Raw genomic sequence first — 22549 nt, 5'->3', positions numbered from 1 at the left:
TTTGAGGGGCAGGCAGCAAGGGAAAATGGCTTTACTCGATTCTTTAAGCAACTACACTCACAACAGGCAACCTGAATCACCCAAACTTGTTTACTCAAGAAGAAAATTTTGTTGTTTTGTTGTACTTCTGACATCAATGAATAAAATGTATAAAAACATGTGGGTGTTAGGATATATACAGTATATATCTTTTGTTTTTATTAATATGACAGAAAGTGTTGTTATTTATCAAGAGTAAAATTAACAGAACAAATCTGCATCAGTAGGACGGTGTGGGTGTCGGTTGATTTGATTGGCTGTTGGCTGGCAGCATGAGCGAACAAACTGTCACCAAATATTAACTGAGATTTTGCCAAATGCTATTATGGGTGCATAATTGACATCACCTTTTTCCAAATGAGACCCGCCCACGTCACACCAGTAAGAAGTGCACAGAACGCAAATCCGTATTGTAGTCCCTTTTCAATTGATCGTCAACAGGTGACGGGTGGTAAGTGTGTGGTCAGTCCTAATGCTGGTAGTAGGAGACTTGGCATCACATGTTTAAGTATAAGACATATGTGCTTTGTACTCCTTGCTCTTTCCAGGGAGAGCTTGGACCAGCGGGACCCAGAGGAGAAGATGGCCCTGAGGGACCAAAGGGTCGCACAGGTCTCCCAGGAGATGCTGGTCCTCTTGGCCCAACTGGTGACAAGGTAAGCTCATGAACCACATACCCTGTGTCCTCCAACAAAATTTCACACAGAGCTATAAAACAGAATGGAAAAAAAGGTAGTTACTTGTATCATCAGTCCTGTTTGATCTGGGATGATATCTCAGCGGGGCTTAACAAGGAAAATAGTTTTTCCAATCGTTCTGTTCTGAACAGCAACTGATTTGTTATTGCTGCTGCTCTTGGCCCAGCTGGAAGCATAAAATGGACTCAATTCTTAACATTCTGCATGAGCTATTGGTGGCAGTACTTCAGCCGTTTTGGTAGTGAAAGAAAAACTTCATTCTTTTATAGAGGATTCAGTCTGTTAATGATTGTTCACCAAAAGCTTAAAAACTGCCTTGAACAGATGTTGAGCATCCTCGAGACTGTGCTAACAAACTCATGCACAATCTGATCTGGCCAGTCATTTGAGAGAGTTGGAGGGAAAACTGTAGTCATGTTCCACAGTAAACACGGTGCATGTGTTTATTATACCGAAAGCTTTTCCCTCATAGTGAAGTGCTTGTTTTGACTCTGAATTTTACATGTATTTGCACTGTGGCGTTAACACTGCATTATAGATGTGGACACTGCTTGTTTCTGGATCACACCAAAGATAACAGCTGAGTCATTTTCATATTTAATTAGCACAGCAGCCACCATTTCAACATTTCAGACACCGAGCTGGCGTCAGTAAATGCTGCTGTGTTTAGTAGGTGCTTGTTCATATTTTAGCTTTACTACTTGAATAAGACTATTATTTGATTTGTTTATATTCACAGCTGTAGTATAAGGTGGGCTGGATGCATTCAGCTTTTCATGCATTTAGGCTTGTCAAGAAACTCATTGACAATCAGCAGAAATTCTGCTAATGATAAAACCTGTAAAAATATTATTTCATAAAGTCACAAAGTCATATTCAATGAATGCATTATAAGTAGCATGCAGTATAGAAACTCATAATGTGGGAACTACCAAAAATAAAGAAGGAATAAAAACAAACTGGCTGGCTTAGATCATGTCCGGGCTTTGAGGTGGATGAGCTTCTGAGTTGCATCATGGGAATTGTTGTAACCAGCATTTTTGGAGCTTAACAGATTCAGAGGAGTCTGTTTTGATCTAAAATTGCATTTTGCAAAACTAAATTGTGGGAATATTCTTTCAAAACCAAATCTCATAAGCCATGTTGACTTTTCTCGTTTACAGGGTAAACTTGGAGTTCCAGGATTGCCAGGATACCCAGGGAGACAAGGACCAAAGGTAATTGTGCACATGTATCGCTAACGGTATTATTTGTTCACTTTCAGTGACTTTGAAACCCCACTGGCAAGGGACCCAATTTATTTGCCAAAAACGGCACAAAATGCATGGCTGTTTCTGTATGTGTTTGGGAGAGAATGAAAAATGCATACATGTTCATGTGGGGGCTGCTTGGCTGAACTTTTGATGGCTCATCCTTTAGTCTCTCTGAGCCACAGCCGCAGTCTGACAACTAGACATGCTTGAAGCTCCCTGATCAAAGCCGGGGATTTTGAATATGCTCTCGGCTCCTGATACAGCAACAATAAAACACTGCTTTTATTTATGGTGCACTTAATCTCCTGTTGCATTTAATAAACTGGGGATATCTGAGGGAATAAACAAGGGATATGATATTTAAGGTTTGTCTCTCAAATGATTAATTGCTCTTTTTCTCGTACACAGGGATCTCAGGGTTTCCAAGGTTTCCCTGGCGCCAACGGAGAGAAAGGAACTCGGGTATGTCAGATAGACTTCTTATTATTCTTCTCATTCCTACAAGGGTTGGATCAATACCGACGTAGCAGTGGAGACAGGCTCCTGTCCGTGCCCCAGATTTATCAACCTAGGGAAAGTTGCATAGTTCTAAAATAAAGATTTTTACCAAGGACAGAAAGACAATTGCATTCCTTCTTCATTACCACTTGCACAACTCATTTTGAACCACCGAAAGCATTGTTTATCACTTTGCTGTACATGAGCAATGTTTCATTTTCTTTGTTTAAGGGATGGGCCATTAGCTTGCCTGCAAGAGTAATGGTTTTTCACCACAAGTGGAGCAAGGCGCATAAAGCTTTTCATCTTCACAAAACATTTGTGAAGTTTATGAGACCAAGCTCCCAGAAAGAAAGGGATAGCAGTGCCATTAACACAGTTTCGCAGCACTTGATTGCAACTTAAAAGCCACACAAAAAATCTAATTGTTTTTCTCCTTTAAGTTGTATGCAGCCGCCATAATTGTAATGTTGCTTTAAAGCCATTACAGTGGGCTTTATTGTTAATTAAATGTCCTATTCTGAGGTGGTAATGAATATAATGCAAGTGATGATAAATATTCATGGTACTTTTGAAACAACTGTTTCCAAATGAAACAAATAATTCCAAATAATGACAAAAAAAAACAAAAAAGATGATCTAAATGGCCCAATTCTGTTGAAATGCATTTGCAAATGTTACTGTCTGCTGGCATTCGACTTATTACACTGAGGCTGCAGCTTCTTAATGATGTGAGTGCCACTCCTTTGATCATGTTGTGTGTTCTTGGTGTCTACAGGGAACAGGAGGAAAGCCTGGCCCACGCGGACAGAGAGGACCAACGGTTAGTCTTACTCAGCAGACCCCTGCTTATATACAGATGGCGATCTTGGCACTTGAGTGAAAAAGGAGGGTCAACCTGAGCATCCTTGAAGGGAACCCGCACCAATTCAACCTTGAAGCATAACATTTTCAGGTTACAAGTATCTCCTCAGACCCTTTTTGTGATTGAAATCATTTTGACTTTTTCTCAAGGGCCCTCGGGGAGAGAGAGGACCAAGAGGACCAACAGGAAAAGCTGGACCAAAAGTGGGTGAAGTATTTAACTGCCACTTTCTTGCTTATGTTGTGATTCAAGTTCACTTGAATTCATTTACTCGTTATGTGTACATCTCTTCAGGGTAACTCAGGAAATGACGGCCCACCAGGACCTCCCGGAGAGAGGGTACGTAGCATCACACCGTCATCAGGGGTCATTTTATTCTCTTAACGTATATCATTATTGATCAGTATTTATTGTTTGTTTCAGGGTCTGCCAGGCCCTCAGGGACCAACAGGTTTCCCAGGACCAAAGGGCCCTCCTGTGAGTTTAAACTCATACAACACACATGCGATTCTGTGGACAAACCCATCATGCCTTTTACTTTGTTAATTTGCAAACTTAAATTCATTCATTTGTATGTTTGTCTCAGGGACCTGCAGGGAAAGACGGACTGCCTGGACATCCTGGACAGAGAGGAGAGACTGTGAGTGAACTGGTCTGAATACGCAGCTTTTCATTTATATGCCACAGAGTCAGTTTTATGACAGTTCTATTTTTACTGTTATACACAGGGATTCCAAGGCAAGACTGGCCCTCCTGGTCCTCCAGGCGTAGTTGGACCTCAGGTGAGTCACAGTCACCAACCATCTTGACTGCTGTCTTGGTTGCATAACTCGTATTGATTATATTCTTGTGTGCAGGGACAAAAATCTCCCTCGAGTGCTGAAAAATAAATATGTGTTTATACTAATCCCAAAGCATTTTAAAGATTACTCTCTGAGATGTGCAAAAGTAAAGTTAGCAGAACACCCTTGGCATTTTGTCTTTCTGGCAAAAAAATCGATTTTATCCTCATACCTGTATCTCACGAGCCATGACTTAAGTGTTGTTTATCCTCTTTCATATTAGCAAAGGGCTCTTCATCCATTATGCATAAACGTTTAACAGACTTTCCCTCCCAGCCACTTAGCTAATGCCAGCCGAGAACATTGATGATAACTGAGCTGTATGTGGCCTTAATGACTAGTAAGCCTCCCACACAGCAAATGCTCAGCTTCTCCACGCCATATTTTGTAATAGATGGAGAAATTGTAACATCGATTTTGTATTGAATTGTTGATTTTGCTCACAGTGTTCCTCTTAATGTGGTCTCTCTTCTTCACACCTCCTCTGCAACTGGTTTTTATGTTGTAGTGTCTGTGATTTTACTTTCTTATTTTTTAATATTTTTTAACAATTGTAGGGACCAACAGGTGAGACTGGACCAATGGGAGATCGGGGCCACCCTGGACCCCCAGGCCCACCTGGTGAGCAAGGTCTACCTGGAGCTGCAGGGAAAGAAGGAGCCAAGGTGAATCCTGAAACCTTTTCACACCTGACAGCACAAAACATTCCTACAATGACATTGCTGATTTAACTACACACAATACGCTGCATTAATGGCATTATGCTTTGACTTTTAGGGTGACCCTGGTCCTGCTGGCCCAGCAGGTAAGGATGGCCCTCCTGGTCCAAGAGGCTTCCCTGGAGAGAGAGGACTGCCTGGCCCTGTGGTTAGTATCACCTTCTGCTTAGTACAATAGCATCACACAAATTGAATATCTCTCACAGCTTGGTTATTGCATAATCGTTCTGGGCTGTTAAATCGCTGCAAGCCTAAGGTGAACTTCAGGAATCAGACATGAGATCAGATCCCCGAGTGGGCTTCAGAAGAGGAACAATGTGCTCTAGGCTGTTTTATTTATTTATTTATTTATTTTATTGTAGCTTGACAGAAGTTATGTCCTCACAGTTATGCAATTCACAGTAGTTTCTTAACTCATTAGACAGAAATCAATGGCAGAAGCAGCTTTTTGTTTAATTCTTGGGTGCATAAATGGTGTGATACACCTCTTCCTTTGCAATAAGAAGGCTGTTTGCAGCAGTTTCAGTGAATAACTGTTGTCCTGGTCTGCTCTCAGCCTCCATTTTAGGGACTGTAGGAGGTTTTCCATCTCATGCTGAGCCTGTTTGAAGATAGACAGTCCAGTGTAAGGCAGGAAGTGTGCTTCCCCAACACATGTGTTTGTTTTCTTACGCCTTCATTTTCTTCTGTTCTGCAGGGGGCTCATGGCTTGAAAGGGAATGAGGGTCCTCACGGCCCACCTGGCCCTGCTGTGAGTATAATTTACTGCCTTTGCGTCGTCAGTTTGTCACACTCGTTGCTCTAACCTTCCATGATCTGTCTCTCTATCTCTGGGAATTGTCTTCATAGCAAAGTTCCCACCCTCAGTTGTTCCAGGCTCTTATATAATATATTGATATGCAGAGTTTGCTACTTACATAAGAGAGGTTTGACCTATTTGGTTGGGTAGATGTGCCTGATATTAGAATTTTGTTTCAGTGTTGCAACTTGATGGTTTTGATAACTTTGCCCAGTTACTCTCACTGCTAACATTGCTGCGCTGTGGTTTTATAGGGTTCCCCTGGTGAACGTGGTCCTGCTGGCCCAGCTGGACCTACAGGTCTTCCTGGACGTCCTGGCCCTCAGGGACCTCCAGGCCCTGCTGGAGAGAAAGGCGGACCGGTAAGAAGATCACGTTACAGGGATTGCTGAGACATACAAATAGACAAAACAGCAGGTTTCACAGATTGAGTGGAGCTGACAACGCCATACTGTATTATGAAAAAAATATTTTAGGGAGAGAAAGGACCTCAAGGCCCCGCTGGAAGAGATGGTATACAGGGACCTGTAGGTCTGCCAGGACCTGGAGGACCTCCTGGACCACCTGGAGAGGATGGGGACAAGGTGAGTTACTTTTCATGTTTTCCTGATAAAAATCACTAAAAATGCATTGAAGCTTTACATTTTTGAGCACAAACAAACTGCTATACAGTATCCATCACAAAGACACTAAACTGAGATCTAACACAGATATCTTCTTGCCTGTTTCCCTGTGACCTTAAATGCTCTAAGGGGAATTTGTCTGACACAGTTTGCATCGATTAACAGATCAGGCGAACCTGCTTTGTTTCAGCTTTGTACCCTTCTGTACAAACAACAGAGGAGAGGGAGGAATTTTCTGGCAGTGACAGAATGTGTGAAAGTGACCCTTTAGTATTCAGAAGCAAGAACAACTCCTCATTCCCTCTAAAAACATTTGCAGGAAGATGAGCCATGGAGATACTCAGAGGATAATCTCTTATCCTTTGAAGAATGCCTTAGTTCTTAACTGGCCTTATAGTGGTCCCTGTGGTGCAGACGGACACAGAGAATACAGAGGGTATTTGCTATGCAGATAAAAAGGATCTCACAAGCTAATGTTTACACACATTCAGACACTTTCTCATTATAAGTCCTGTCCACGGGGAATGAACAACTCTGAGGCCTTCATTTTAAGTAGCCTAATATTGCCTCATATGGAGCCCAAAAGTAAGTGCCTCTGGCTTTGGCAGTTACTAACATTATTTCTCCAAACACCCACAACATGTGGAGGCTTTGAAATAATGGTGCAAGGTTCTTCACTCTGGGAATGCTGGTGCAAACAGTTTGAGTTGGGGCCAATTATTGATTGTGTTTTGGCTGCTAGTGGCCCTAGTGACTCATCATGATATGCCCCCGTCAGATGTGAACTATATTTGTCACCATTTGTCAGAGAAGACATGTAATTGAAATGGCCATTGAAAGATCTCTTAAAAAATGTCTTTTCAAAGGTGGGACGCAGTTGAGTTATTGTGCTTTGATATGTCACTTTCTGTTCCGGAGTTGGTTTGATAATAACTTAACCTTATTCATTGTCATATCTTATCCTCATCTTGCCTGTGTATTACTTTGAATTCACAATGTGATCACTTCGTTCCACAGGGAGAGATTGGAGAGCCAGGCCAGAAAGGAAGCAAGGGTGACAAAGGAGAACATGTAAGTCCTTCTTTATTTATCGAGTTATCATGAATGCACTGACGCTGAATGGCTAATGCAATTGTACTGTGCATTCAGAAGTTTCAACAGGTGAATGAAACTATTGTTAATGTGTTTCTTTTCCTCTGCAGGGTCCACCTGGTCCCACCGGCCCTCAAGGACCTGTTGGCGCACCTGGTCCTGCTGTAAGCGTCTACTCTGCATTGGGTGTTAAGATCATTCAGCGCCTTGTCTACTGTATCTGTTAGGCCAACAGTACCACTAACACTCGTATCTCCTGATTGTGACCTCTTCAGGGTGCAGATGGTGAGCCTGGTCCTAGAGGTCAGCAGGGTCTGTTTGGCCAGAAGGGAGATGAAGGATCAAGAGGATTCCCTGGACCTCCAGGCCCAGTTGGGCTGCAGGTGCAGACTGCAATAAAAATTACAATCACAAAAAAAATAAATAAAAAAATACAAATTGTTTGTTAATTTAATTATGAAACTATGTGATTCAATCCTCTGCTAATTTTTCAGGGCTTGCCTGGTCCACCAGGTGAGAAAGGTGAGACTGGAGACGTTGGCCAAATGGTAAGAGCTTGACTGGGAATATAAGTTCATACACAACATAGGGACTGTGATTACTCAATTCGACACATTAAAAGTGTTGTATTCATTAGACTGCATCCCCTCTTCTGTGTAGGGTCCACCCGGTCCCCCTGGTCCAAGAGGCCCCTCAGGACCCCCAGGAGCTGATGGCCCTCAGGGACCTCCTGGTGGAATTGGAAACCCTGGTGCTGTTGGAGAAAAGGTAAACCTCTCTTCTAAGTCTGGTTCAGCTCCCTTCTTGCTTTTGTAACTTAATCACTCTGAGGTGTGGTGAAAGCCACATATGGTGAAGGTCACATAACGCCATTCTGATTGCTTTGTTTCTAGCAGAAAATTGCACCTGTTCTTAAATTGCACTTCTGCCACAGCTTTGTTTAGTTTAAGTGTAAACACAAAACATCCCCAAAGTCAAATACACTAATTTCAGTTATGTCGTTTCATTTGATGCTAATTGTGTCTATCCTGCAGGCAATTGAGTAAATGCACAAATCACAAAATTTAGTTGGATAGTAAAAATGAGGACATTTTATTGTAATTCAACCACACCACCATGAACACACGGGTATCACCGTCTACCAAAACAATTTTGTTCACGCAGAAGTGGTGATTTCATTGTCTCCATGTAAATACTGTATTCAAACGGCTGCACCATCATTTTACAGTGGAGTGGATAGGAGGAGCTGTTATTATCATGTATATATTCCATCAACTGACAATACAGTCATCATCCTACAGCCTTTTCTTCTACGTGGCAACTCTGGCCCTGTTCCAAAATAATTGTTGTTACATCTCTAGATGTCAAGTAAAATTTCTGCACTTTTTTCCAGAGGGGCAGATAACATAAAGTGTCCCAGACCGTAGTGGCACTTTGTTTCCATTGTAAGCTCCCTATGTGACAGGTGTGATCCAGTTTTTATCCAGTTGACTGGTTTTCCTAATGCTGTAGCAGAGACAGATTCATTGTGTTAGCAGTCTGTCTGAGTGCTCTGTGGTAAAGCCTGTGAATGATACTCCTTTACAAGGCAGCCATTAATATTTCCCACGCCTATTTATATGATACCCTTTTAAATGGGACATGATCATTTTTTTCTTCTGCCACAGAGTGACAGATGCACAGAAAATCTAATGGACAGGCTGTCATCCCCAATAGTACTGTTGCCGGGCGGAGAAAGTATGAATTAATACTCAAAGGCACTGTACTGTGCAATTCTAAGATGATAAATGCATTATTAAAAGCGTCTCTCATAAAAATCAACTCCTGCTCTTATTTGTTGCTGCTGTTTCATTATGAAAGGCCTCCTTTGGCAGCTTTTGCAGCCGCCTGACTGTAGTGCTATACGCCATCTCATCACTTTCTCTCTATAGTGATGGGATGATTTGTTTTATCTGGTCTGGTCAATAGAATCACCTTTTGCTCCTTCATAATCTCCCAGAAAATAGCCTGTCCTTCCTGTGTGCAAACAAAAAAAAGATGTCTCTCTTTTAGCCTAATCACTCTGTAGCTGATCTGGCATTTTATTGTACCAGGCCAGGGAGTTGGCAACTGAGCCCAGGCTATTTTTTTTCTGTAAACACATCTCTTATGCTTGTGGATCTGTGATGAGCAGCTGTCTTTCATGCTTTTGGTTTCTCTGTGCTCAGCAGATTTTCCAGCAGCCCTGTAGTGAACATGAGCAGGTTGTTGTGAGGATGAAGTCGAGGCCTACGTAGGGCTTCTCAGATGCACCGTTGCTTAAAGATGCACAGAGAATGCTCCTAATGCGGGAGGATCAGTCATGCTTTCAAACAGGTGTACCAACTGCTGAGAGTGGATTTCTTGACAACAACAAGAGCGGTTGGGGAAGACAGCCAAAGCTTAAATTAGTGCTGAAATTCACAACAGAGAGGTTTTCTTCATGCTAGAGAGAATCTGGATGTGCTTATCATAACGCATCACTACACAGCTTTTGATTGACTTTGCAGAACTGTGCCATCGATTCGTTCCCTGTCTCCCAAACATGACATGGGATAATGTTTTCCCCTGAAACAGGTGTGGCACACAGCATCTGCAATAAACCCCGGCAGGGATAACGATAAGGTTTATGTGACAGTGAATAATGATAGTGCCCAATGTATACGTGAGTCAACAGGGCAACTGGCCAATAAGGCAGGGGGAAGAGGACAAGATATATGTGCAGGGTCCAGGGAGAGCGGTGAGGTCAGCGCCTTCCTGTGCTCCAGCCACCCAACCTGCCTGCAACTGATGGATTGAAATCTCTTGTGTCATCTCTTTCTCTCCCTATTTGGGTGACAAGGGCACTGGGACAGTGAGGGCAGCTGTAAATGATGGGATTTTTAGAACCATGTTAGATCAACAAATCACCTTTCTGATCATGTCACCCCTTCTTTTCAGGGAGATGCTGGTGAAACAGGAGAGCCAGGACTTCAGGGAGAAGTTGGCCCACCTGTGAGTTATCTCATTTTCTTTCATCCATTTCTTCATGAATAAATGCAGATGAAGAATCAAAGGAACAACAGTGGTTTCACCATCAAAGAAAAGGAAGAATTGCTGGTCAATAAAGTGCAAATGAGTTCATTGACAATGACCATAAAGTATAATAAGGCTGTTCGGTTTTCATTTTCTACTTGTTTTCTACTATCAGGTCTGATTTAGAATTGCTAATATGCTTCCAGGGTCCAAGAGGAGAGCGAGGAGAAAAGGGAGAGGCTGGTCCGGCTGGTGCAGCTGGTCCTCCCGGCCCTAAAGGTCCCCCTGGAGATGATGGTCCCAAAGGCAGCCCTGTAAGTTTTTTCCTTTCTACCCTCAGCGTTAGCAAATAGTGAATGTTCTCTTGCCAGTGATTCAACCTCACAAAGAGGACAGCCATTTTAATCTTGAACTAAATATTCTCTCTCCATAAAAAATATTATAACTTTTACTTATTTTCAGGGTCCAAGCGGATTCCCCGGTGACCCTGGCCCCCCTGGAGAGCCTGGTCCATCCGTACGTATAGCATCAGCTGAAGTTGTTAATGAGTTGTGCAAATTCATTATTTTCTGTTTGTTTTTAGTGCAATGCAGCATGACTGAGGCTGTGCTCAATTTTTATGCAGGGATTAGATGGTCCATCTGGTGACAAGGGAGATGATGGAGAGCCTGGTCAGCCTGTGAGTGTTGTGTACTAATTGTGTTACTTTATGTCAACTCTGACGTAAGAATGCTTTATTAGAATCGACATTTAAATCACGATACTGTTTAACTTTCTTTTTATTAAAATTCAAACTAGGGTTCTCCTGGACCCACTGGAGAATCTGGTCCCTCCGGACCACCAGGAAAGAGAGTAAGTACTGTCTTGTTCTCTCTTGACCTTGTGTTGCAAAATGTCAGTGGCAAAATGCTAAAATGTTCTGTTTGTATTCTGTAATATTTATTTTTGGCATGTTTTCTTTTTTAAATAGGGCCCCCCTGGACCCGCAGGACCTGAAGGAAGACAAGGAGAGAAAGGAGCCAAGGTAATGCATCTAATAATTCCAGTTTTCTTGCTCACTTAGTACGTCAGTCATGTCAAGTAACCAGTCAACAAGCAAGAAGCAAACAGTTTGTGTGCATCTTGTTTTTGTGTAAAAGGGAGAGTCTGGTTTGGAAGGTCCCCAAGGAAAGACAGGTCCTGTTGGTCCTCAAGGATCACCTGGCAAGCCTGGTTCTGAAGGCCTCAGGGGTATCCCTGGCCCAGTTGTAAGTCGTCTCTCATCTTCACACAAATTTATTATATCTTGATGATGTGTGGTATCAAAACAGCATGCGTAACTGACATTTCTATGCAGGGAGAACAAGGTCTACCTGGTCCTCCAGGCCCAGATGGACCTCCCGGACCTATGGTGAGTAGCCTCCTGGCCTTTGATCTGGATCCTAATTGAACAGTCATCTCCTCTCTAATCAATGTGTTCTCCCTCTCACAGGGTCCTCCTGGATTACCTGGTTTGAAAGGAGACTCTGGTGTCAAAGGAGAGAAGGTGAGTCACTCTTGTGCCTGCCCAACCGAATGCTTCCGTGCAAAGCGTTAGACTAATGGGCGTCTTTACGAGCAGATTGATTAGATCTGTTGTTTGCCTCCAGCCATCAAATCATTAATGATTAGTGAGTGTGCCAGATAGATATGCAATATGGCTAATGTTTCTGATGGTGTATTATTGACTGTTGAATTGTTTGTGTTGTTCTCAGGGCCATCCAGGTCTTATTGGTCTAATTGGACCCCCTGGTGAACAGGGTGAAAAGGGTGACAGAGGCCTTCCTGGTCCTTCAGGATCATCTGGTCCTAAAGGAGACACTGTGAGTATACAACAATACTCTGGAGCCATATTAGAAGGCCTACACCTGCTCACACATTCTATTTCTTCAAGTCTGTCTGCCAAGAACAGACTCTGAGTATTGTAGAAGAGCAGTGCTATTTGTGCCAATCATCAGCCCACTAAGAGTTATTGATAATCTAATCAAAATGTAGTCACCAGTGTTTATGCAAGCCCATATTGTTGTATAAGCATAAGCAGCATTATGGATTCACACTTCAATCTTTTTTCTCTTCAGGGTATTGCTGGTCCTTCAGGTCCACTTGGTCCAATTGGTCCCCCTGGATTACCTGTAAGACTATTATTGTCATATATGTGGTGCTACACCATGTGTGCAAATGAAATCTCTGAGCCAATATTGATTACTTGATCATCTTTGTGTCTCTAGGGTCCTCCTGGTCCCAAAGGAGCTAAAGGGTCAGCGGTAAGTGTTTTAGTGAAGGCTGCATTCCATCACAAAGTAACAACACTGTTATCGTGATACTCGTAAACACAATTACATTGTTTTTGAGCAAACATTTCTTTCATTTGTCCTGCTCAGGGTCAAACTGGACCAAAGGGAGAGAGTGGTACACCTGGACCCCCTGGTCCTCCTGTAAGTCAGTGCACCAAACTGTGTTGTCATTTTGTATCTCATCCTTAGCGTGAGTCATTATCTCTTAAATTTTATGCACATTCACGTAATCTCCATCTCTATCTCTGACTGGCATTTGTCTGTTCTTTCATCTCGACCCAACAGGGACCTCCCGGCGATGTTATCCACCCACTGCCGATCCAGGCTCCCATTAAGGGCAGAAGTCGTAGGAACATCGATGCTAGCCAGATGGTTGACGACGCAGCTGTGGATGCCAACTACAAGGACTACGATGACGGCATGGAGGAAATCTTTGGCTCACTCAACTCCCTTAAGCTCGAGATTGAGCAGATGAAACACCCGCTGGGCACTCAGAGCAACCCTGCTCGTACCTGCAAGGACCTGCAGCTCTGCCATCCTGATTTCCCTGATGGTTCGTATTAGACTCCATCTAAATGAGGCTTGAGGTCTATTGTCTAATCCTTGCCATCTGCAGTTTTTAATTTCTGCGCCGAAACGGCAGTAATCACAGGCCTTTAATGTGTTCTATCCGCCTGCTATGAGAATTTGAGATCTGTTTGTATGGCTGCTAACCTCACTGTGGGATCCATACCAACTGCATCCATGTTTACTCATACAGTGAAGAATAGAATTGGTTGGAAAAAGAATTGTCGTTATTTTGATTTTTCAACATCAAGTCAACTCTACGTTTTGGATATTTTGGCAGATGATCTATCGTAGCTTCAATGACACTTGCGATTGCTGACATATGGTTTGGTTAATGAATTTCTGTGTATTTCTTCCATCTTTTATCGAATGGCAGCATTTAAATATATCAGACTAGGTATATTAGTTTTAATGCTGAATTTACTAGAAAGCACCACTGATAAAGAATATGTGTATTGTACGTAATGTTTGTGGTCTTTAATTTGGTGCTTTTTTTTTTACAACATTTGAAAATGATATGAGAAAAGTACAGATTGATAGTGCGGACACAGAGACGTGCGAGACAGGCCAAATAATGTGAGAGATTACCTTGACCTGAAGGAGTCAAATACATTCTTCAAATCATATATGCTGCTATATAATTGCTGTCTCTCTCACTCTCTCCCTCTGTCTCTCTGTTTCTCATTCCCTCCTCCATTTCTCCAGGCGAGTACTGGATTGATCCAAACCAGGGTTGCTCTCGGGACTCCTTCAAGGTTTACTGCAACTTCACAGCAGGTGGAGAGAGCTGCATCTTCCCAGATAAGAAGTCTGAAGGGGTAAGTCTGGCCGCGTGTACACAATCACTTTCATGCACATGCGATGCACACTCAGGTTGAGGATAGAGTAAGCAGAGAGGTTGGGAGATGATATGGTTAGAAAAAGAGAAAAGAAGCTATTTTCAGCCTCTGTTTTGGAATATGACTGACAGTAATCTGAATACGCCACATAAACTCATCTTTTCTCCTTGCGTCTGGCACTAATGGTTGTGTTGTGCGTACTGTATAAATAACCCAAACATCTCGAGACTAGTTGCAACGGCCGCTCTGTTGTACACGTGTACCCACATAATTAGCCTCCATGAGATTACCTGGTATGTTGTTACCAAGAAGATGCGGGAGATGACTCAACAGAACTGCATTTCCCATGAGGACCAAAGTTATTTTAAAACCGTGCTAAATCTCAGTTTAGTCCTGACAGCTGTGGCACAGATTCCCTCTAACTTGTCTGGATTGTTTCAGTGCCATTTTTAGGTGGGATGCCATTACTTTTTCACCTGTAAAGCCTCTGGCAGGTGACAGGCACATTGAGAAGATTTTTGGTTCATTATGCATGAATGTGCAGAGGAGAGGAGAGCAGCAGAGTGGTGAAACATTGGGAACACTGTCGTTGACATGTCGGGGGTTGTGTAATAGCACAATGCTACAGCCATTTTAATGATCCCACTCATCAAGCCTCAGAGGAGCAGGCGTTTGCTTAAGCTTCGAATAATGAAGCAGACTTTTTATAGCGTGCTGGTGATAGGCCCCTCTCGTTTGTGTCGGAGGGTGAAATGAAAAGCTTGTGTGCTGTCAGTCTTTGTGTTGAGAGTGCAAACACTCCCACATGTGTTTGGACTGGCACAGTTATTATCGAAGCGTATAGTTACACTGTCCACATGCTGTGGAGAATCGCAGTCACAAAGACAGACATGCTGTCAAGGATACGAGAGAAAAGGTCACAGCAAGGATACATATTCCCTCTACGACTCGATCCACTCCAGTGAAAATAACTGAAGGTCACCTTCAAGGCAGCGTGGGTCTAATGTATGCCATCTCCCAGCGATAAGCGATCTCCGGCTCATCATTCATTAACACATTAAGCTATTGATGACAGTTCCATATCAGACCCTGCTATCTAATTATGGAGAAATTCATCATTGTCATAGCTGAGACCATTAGAGCTGTGCCCTGTTGGCCAATTCGCAGCTTTAAACGGCATAACAAAGTCAGTGCACCTCAACTGCACAGCACCAACACTGAGCAGCAGGGATAGAGGCAGCACTACAAGAGCTCCTTGCAGGCGATCATTTCTTAATTAATCACTGTGTACTCATGAATTTTTCAGCAGCAATTAACTGCCAGCTACAGTTTGTACTGTACAAAATGGCATAATGGCTTACTAAAATTTTCTGCCCCGGACCAGGCTGGTCTGGTTGATCTCACTGAATACTGTTTCAGGTGGGGAGGACTCCTGACAGAACAAAAAAGAAGAATAAAGAAGGGTGAAAAGAGCAGAGATGGGATATGTTTCCGTCAGATCTGTTTTCTTTCTTTAACACTGTTTTTTCCTCCTCCTCCCCTGCTTCTCTGTTGATCCATGCCCCCAGGCCAGGCTCACATCCTGGGTAAAGGAGAATCCCGGCTCCTGGTTCAGTGAATTCAAACGTGGTAAACTGGTAAGCCAGACTCCCGACTTTCCCAAGTCCCTTTCCCTTCCCTGAATGCCTTTTATATTTTACAGAGCAAAATGGCAAAATGGCCCAAAGACTCGCCAGGCACATGGTATAGTCACTACAAGAGAGGTTCCCTGGTAAGTGGCTCTGCCTGCGGTCTCGGAGTCCTGGCTGAAGCCTGGACTCTGTGAGCCTGGGGCTCTGCATGGTTCTGGTTCTGACCTACAAAGTATGTATCTGCACTGGCACCTTGCTTGTTGGTTGTTACATTTTTGTGGTGCATGATTCAGCACGAGCTGCCCTCACCTTCAGTCCAGCAACATGGGGGATGCTCTTCCAGGGAAATGGAGGGGAGGTTTATGGACTATACAGTCAAGATTTGCAATATATTTTGGCCTCTAATGCAGTTTGGAAAACAGTGTTGTGCTGTTTGAATTCTTGACAGTATATCCACTCTTCCACACATTAACAGAGCATCTCCTAAGAGTGACTGCGCGCCTTGACACTCCAATGACTCAAGAAGCAACAGCATAATCATGTAGCTGATTTAATAGTGTAGACAAAAACACCTGAGAGTGAATAAGGGGGGATAAGTTATTGCTCCTCTCTGCTGCAGTCATCCAGCTGCACTCCCATTTCCAGTGTCTCCCTTAAACACTACTTAGATCTGGCAGAGTAGCTCTGAGTCAGGGGTCAGGCACTCAGTCACCACCCAGGGACTTCCTGGGTACTCAGTCACTGTTGACTTGCGGCTGTGATGACAAAGAGGTAATGTTTCTCTGGCGATGTTGGGCTGGATCCACACGCTGCTCAGAGCAGGGGGACGAGTGGCCGGGGAAAAAGAGAAAAGCATGGGACTATCCAGCCACTCAGAGGGTGAAAACATCAGAACAGTTTTCACTTCGAGCCACGGTGCCGACACTCAGACATAATACAGAACAAGTCTACATTGTTTATATTTTGTGATTAAGTGGCTGATTAAACCAATCAGTTGCACTAAACACTTGCATTAATAGACAGAGAAGAAGGTCAGCTCGTTTTGTTAATGTCGAGTTTGAGTGTCAGCACTCTGGGTTTGTATATGCATGTGTGCTGTAATGTTAATCTGCAAGAACGAGTCAAGTAAAGAACACGTCCAGACTCACAGACGGTGTGTCGCTCTGGCTGCATGGCACGGATGCTGCATGCGCTCTACTCTCAGTAAGTCCCATTTGTCTGAAAGACGAAGCGACCATGTGGATCTAATGGATTCCTGATGGTTGGTATGCAGAAAGTCACTTACAGACGCTAAACTGAACCGAGACTGGTTCTGATCCACTATCTTATCAGCCAGAATTACAAAGCAGTATAATCAGCTTAATGGGATCACTGTTTTCTGACATGAGCTCAAAAAGCAAAATTCTAGGTTAATTACCAGGCAATTAACAAGCCATTAGTGCAACATATTTCCTGTTAAGATAATTACATTTTCATGTACTTACCATAATTTGCTTATATTGGATATATATTTTACATAATTGCATAATATTTAAATTAGGTGTTTAGTTATGCTTATTTTTTGTACTTTGAATGCAGATTTTTCCACATTAAGCCTTGCACATTAGCACAGCTTCCAGGCATTAGACCTTGGAAATATTCTGTAGCCTTCCTCCACATTTATGTTGTATCATCACTTTATCCATTTAAGAATTGTGGCCTTTATATGGCGTCAGTATTTTTATTGTGAGCAAAACCCCATGAAACTACCAAAGCCAACAATGACTAACAAGTGTTGTCTGTGTATCCAAAGCTTGATTTAGCACTCCAGTGATCTCCAAAAACTATTAGAAAAATCAGCAAGTTTCACTGACAAATTTCTTTGCTTTATTTTTAGTCAAACACACACACACACACACACACACACACTGTAAATAACTGATATGTTTATTAATCTGCTGTTGAAAATAGTCTGTAATAAATGCTCTTTTCTGAGTAATGGAGTAAAACCTACAGAGCCCAGGTATTATAGAATAGCAATACAAAGGAAATGTGAATGAGCGCCACAGACAGGACAGGTAAGTCAGAAGGTCACGCATTGTTGGTTTTGGCCTTTTCATGGGATTCATTGTTGGCAGGATACATATTGAATGTTAACGGCCTTGGCAAATGAAGTTCTGTTAGCTTTGTCTGTACTATAACAGAACATCAGAGTTTATTAACTCCATATCCTTGGATGACATCTTTTTCAATAAAGAAACACGTCCTAGGAATACAAACACAGCAGTAAATCAGGAGCTGAAATTGCTAGTCATAAATTAAATCAAACATTGCACCCAAGAGACAAAAACACTGCACAGTACAGACATGGAAGTGTTCATTAAATATTTTGAGGATCTACAGGACATCCCTCGTCTCGGTCCACTCCCCGTTTTACACTGGTTCCTTGTTCTGGTGTTTGGATGCTCAGCTCCATCTGTGTTCCTCTTTGCAGCTGTCTTATGTGGATGCGGAGGGCAACCCCATCGGCGTGGTCCAGATGACCTTCTTGCGGCTGCTGAGCGCGGCGGGCAGACAGAACATGACGTACAACTGCTACCAGTCGGTGGCCTGGCACGACCAGGAGCAGGACAACTACGACAAGGCCATCCGCTTCCTGGGCTCCAACGATGAGGAGATGTCTTACGATAACAACCCCTACATTCGTGCCCTGGTCGATGGCTGTGCGGTAAGTTAAAGGGAAGCGTGCGTGTTTGTGTTTGTTTAGGCAGTCGGCAGGATGCCATTGATGAGCACTGTTGCTCTTGTTGTCTTTGTAGTGGCTCACTCAGTAATATGTGATGCTTTTATTTCTGAAGAATGCTTTTTCACACACTAACTCTCCCTCCTGCTGTGTCTCTGTTCTTGGACAGATGAAAAAGGGCTATGAAAAGACAGTACTTGAGATCAGCACGCCAAAGGTGGAACAGGTGCCATTTGTGGACATCATGTTCAACGACTTTGGCGGGTCCACGCAGAAGTTTGGATTCGAAGTGGGCCCCGTCTGTTTCATCGGCTAAGACTGTTTACTGAGCAAATGGAGAAAAAAAAAGCATATATTTGTTTTCTCAGAAAATAAAAAACAATTGAAAAAGAATAGGACAATTCTATTTGTAAAAAAGTAACTTTGTTTCCATAAAGCAACAAGTATGAATAAAATGAAATCAAGATGAGAATACAGTGAAATTCTATAGGAATAGAGGAAAACGAAATAACCTTGAAACCTCAGTGTGCCTTCTCCATCACATGCAAGTTTTGAAACTGGATGTCAGATCCTGCCTCCCACACGACACACTCGCATGCACACAACTGTAGCCCCTTGTCATCGCACTTGATTTAGTCCTTTTTGACCCAAACATCGAAGGCGACCCTGAGAGCTGCAGCCTTTCCAGACGTTTGCAGCATTTGCTATGGACTCCATCTGATTTGGCTCTTTTCTTTAGTTTTCATGTTCTCCCTCATCTCCCTGGCTTTTTTCACTTGTCTTCTGTTGATTTGTTTGCTCGTTCACTACGGGAGCTTTGTTTGTGCATAATTGTCTCCCCATTCTCTTGGAATGGATCTTATATATAAATATATATATAAATATATATAAATAATTTTTATGTTTGTAAGTACATTCTGTATATTTTTCCTGGTAATGTTTATTGCTTCTGGCTTCAAAACATGCATGTGACTTTCTTAATTGTGAGGTAGGAGATGATGGATATGGGGGATAACATCTAAATTGTAGAAATATATATCAAAAGTGAGGTAATTTGACTTGTAAATTGAAAAACTGAAGAAAAAAAAGAAAATTTGGAAGTCCTGTCTTGTTGCAGTTGTGGAGCACACCTTGTTGTAATTTAAGAGCAGAATGGAAATAAAAGACGAAAACAAGCTCTGTGATATTATGTGACAGTTTGATTTGCGTAACAAACAAAAAATAATAATAATGATAATACATTCCTGCATTTGTGCCCTCCGAACAGAACACCTACCTTGGTGGCAATATAATTAACTTAATAAACAGCTTTTGTTTTTATTTTTTCCCCCTCAGATACTCACCTGTCTGACTATGCAATGGGAGATGATGTCACATCTTAATGAAAACACAAAGAAATCAAAACCTAGGTGCTATTTTCTCTCTTCTGTGGTGCTATGTGTTTTTTCTAGTTTTTGTTGTTTGAATGAAAGGAAATTTGTGGTGATAATCTTCCATCACCAGCAGCCCCTTGACTCTCTCACCCACCACGTCTGATGCAGGTGGATCTTTGCTGCGTCCATTTATTATTATGATTATTTTAATGTTCAGCGGTGGTGTTTGCATGCCGTTTCTCTACATATCCACTCACAGATCAGTGCAGCATGGCGGCGTATGTTATCTCCTGCTTCAGCGGACCGCACAGATAAGAAACTTGTACCAAATGTTGGATTAACGAGAGGAGGCTAAGATGGTGCTGTTGGCTTTTGCATATCATTGCTCTAAAGACGCTGCATTATGGCTCTTACTGTTGGATCATCTGTGCAACATCAAACTGATGGGAGTTGAGTCGTGGACATGTTGTGATTGGGCCAAAGAGTCCATGGTCCAAAGTGTTTCTTGGTGTATGGAACCCTTCCACCAAAGGTTTTTCACGTATATATTTAGCTTTAAAGGTCTATAGTGGCTTGAAAATGTTCTTTTTGTGTGGGAAACAACTTGAAAAGTATTTGTTCTTCAGTAGAAGCAGGTCACCAAATTAGCCAGATGAAAGAGTTTTGCTCTCGCAGCGTCAAAAATTGCTTGTTGGTCTAGTATTTTTGCCCTTATTGTGATTATGCTCTTTGTTCAAACTATGCACTCTCTATGCTTATGACCACTAGTATCTACCACAGAATTTTTTACAGCCCTTCATACGTAGGTTCGTTTTGTTTCCTGTTTTTTAACCTTTAAATATGTGACTTGAACATTTCTGTTAGCATAACTCAACATGCTTGTAGATCTTTGGCTTTCTTTTTCATTGTGATGCAGTACATCCAAATTTAACCCTTTTTTTTTGCGCTCTCAATAAAAAGGACAAATTTTTGTAAATTTCCAGAACCAGCAGTGATGCTGCCATTGTTTTGTTTAGTTTCTGTTTTATTTTGTAGATTTCCATTTGTCTGTCTGTCTGTTTGTTTTCACGGTCTTGTCAAACCTGTGTAAGGATAAGAGGATAGAAGTTATATTGGTTTTTATGTCAATAAATTCAAGTTTACTGTGGCCATCCACTCTTGTATGTCTTTTGAAGCATTAAAACCTATCTGTATGCATGAAACTGTAAAGTTTTTTCTCTTGTTGTTATAATTTTGTAGAGTGACATGATCTCCAGTTCAACTTTTTATTCATCAGGATACATCAGTTTTTCCAATGATCATGTCCACAATTGTGAAGTGGAGAGAAAATGATGAACTTGTAACTCTACCGAAGCCAATGTTCGTTTGTAGTATATTTATTGTATTATTTAAAATAAAAAAATAAATGTTAAATGATACCATAGTGTAAGTGTAAGAGGCCCCCTCTTTACATGCACACAGGAAAACAAAGTTATTGTCAAAGGGTTATTAATTCACCACATGCTATTTTTACATATGAGCTGGAAATTCTGGAAACTCCTGTGAATGGATCCTTTTTAGAATGGCCACATCCAGAAAAATAGATGATCCTGTTTTCATGTTAACCACCACTGAGCTGTGTGTCAGAGAATGTATGTGCTGAAGGTTGAGTTAAGGCTATTGAAAGGTTAAATTAATGATTTGATGTTTGTTTAAGCTGCAGAACAGGCAAGCTACTTTTATTATTAACTGCGCAATGATGTGCTTTTTAAATTGTGTCAACCAATTCTTACTCCACAGACACTCAACAAGAAAGGAGCTCTCAGGCTGCGTCTTGTGATCAGACATGCTGTTATCCATCGATTGTTCCCTGCTGAAGCCTCCAACAAAGACTGCTCAAAGAATCCTCCTGGATAGACTTTTTTGGCCAGCTAATGTATGTACTTCCATCAGTTTAAGATCATTTCTGTATAGTACAGTGCCTGCAGGGTGTTATGATAAGCCAGAAAATCAAATTTTTTACCTATATGCATTTCATGCAAACCCTCCTAAGTGATGATTAAAATAAAATTCTTTTTTTAACCCTCCCTTGCACCACTAATTTCAATAATCTGTAATCTCAAAGCTTTGATCAAATCTGCGATGGTGGAGATGACTCGCAGCACTTCAAGTGTCTCATTAGCAGAAAACCTTGCACAGCAAAACAAAAAAATAAAGAAGCCGTGCATGATACATGCATGATCAATATTTAATGCAGTGTTTACAGGGTGGATTTAGGACGATCAGAATGCATGGATTCTACTGAGGCAGCATCCTGGGTGAGTAAAGCAGAAGCCAAAGTGGAAAAAGCTAATTCCTCATCTAAGCACAGAACTACTTACAATGCAGGGGTGATAAGTGGGGCATCAAAGTGGGTTGTGGATGTGTGGATGTGTGTGTGTGTGTGTGGGGGGGGGGGGGGGGAGGGGGGGGGGGGCAGTAGGATTTAGTAGGATTCCAATTATGGCAACAGGTGATGTGTCAAAAGACTACAGCAGCACCCGAGCATAAGAGGCCTGTGAAACATTTTAGAGGAGCAGATTCACGATGTGTGAAGGGGTCACTTCAGGACATGCAAATGGTGTTTGGAGCAAAGCAGAGCGCAAGGAAATTTATCTTTGAGGAA

The 22549-nt window shown here is 42.2% G+C and overlaps 1 protein-coding gene across 2 annotated transcripts in view; it reads left to right on the top strand.

Moving 5' to 3' along the window:
- The window catches only part of col5a1 (procollagen, type V, alpha 1), a 67034-nt gene extending 47327 nt beyond the window's left edge, over positions 1-19707 (top strand). Inside the window, exons 30-66 of one of the 2 annotated variants that reach the window (XM_046374193.1) lie at positions 588-695; positions 1901-1954; positions 2399-2452; positions 3267-3311; positions 3503-3556; positions 3648-3692; positions 3777-3830; positions 3940-3993; positions 4082-4135; positions 4753-4860; positions 4973-5062; positions 5612-5665; positions 5968-6075; positions 6190-6297; positions 7354-7407; positions 7539-7592; positions 7704-7811; positions 7923-7976; positions 8089-8196; positions 10387-10440; positions 10668-10775; positions 10924-10977; positions 11087-11140; positions 11260-11313; positions 11432-11485; positions 11601-11708; positions 11798-11851; positions 11933-11986; positions 12195-12302; positions 12558-12611; positions 12708-12743; positions 12861-12914; positions 13059-13326; positions 14046-14158; positions 15882-15950; positions 18284-18517; positions 18702-19707. In XM_046374193.1, the coding sequence (XP_046230149.1) occupies positions 588-695; positions 1901-1954; positions 2399-2452; positions 3267-3311; positions 3503-3556; positions 3648-3692; positions 3777-3830; positions 3940-3993; positions 4082-4135; positions 4753-4860; positions 4973-5062; positions 5612-5665; positions 5968-6075; positions 6190-6297; positions 7354-7407; positions 7539-7592; positions 7704-7811; positions 7923-7976; positions 8089-8196; positions 10387-10440; positions 10668-10775; positions 10924-10977; positions 11087-11140; positions 11260-11313; positions 11432-11485; positions 11601-11708; positions 11798-11851; positions 11933-11986; positions 12195-12302; positions 12558-12611; positions 12708-12743; positions 12861-12914; positions 13059-13326; positions 14046-14158; positions 15882-15950; positions 18284-18517; positions 18702-18848 (3045 nt within the window). In that variant the 3' untranslated portion in view covers positions 18849-19707. Of the gene's footprint in view, positions 1-587; positions 696-1900; positions 1955-2398; positions 2453-3266; positions 3312-3502; positions 3557-3647; positions 3693-3776; positions 3831-3939; positions 3994-4081; positions 4136-4752; positions 4861-4972; positions 5063-5611; positions 5666-5967; positions 6076-6189; positions 6298-7353; positions 7408-7538; positions 7593-7703; positions 7812-7922; positions 7977-8088; positions 8197-10386; positions 10441-10667; positions 10776-10923; positions 10978-11086; positions 11141-11259; positions 11314-11431; positions 11486-11600; positions 11709-11797; positions 11852-11932; positions 11987-12194; positions 12303-12557; positions 12612-12707; positions 12744-12860; positions 12915-13058; positions 13327-14045; positions 14159-15747; positions 15817-15881; positions 15951-18283; positions 18518-18701 lie in introns of both variants that reach the window. The other variant, XM_046374192.1, reaches the window with a different exon arrangement.
- The last annotated feature ends 2842 nt before the right edge of the window (positions 19708-22549 follow it).

Source organism: Scatophagus argus, chromosome 20 (assembly GCF_020382885.2).
Source record: "Scatophagus argus isolate fScaArg1 chromosome 20, fScaArg1.pri, whole genome shotgun sequence".
NCBI classification, from domain to species: domain Eukaryota; kingdom Metazoa; phylum Chordata; class Actinopteri; family Scatophagidae; genus Scatophagus; species Scatophagus argus.
The sequence above is the reverse complement of the archived record's forward strand: the minus strand, read 5'-3'. Positions and strand labels throughout refer to the sequence as shown.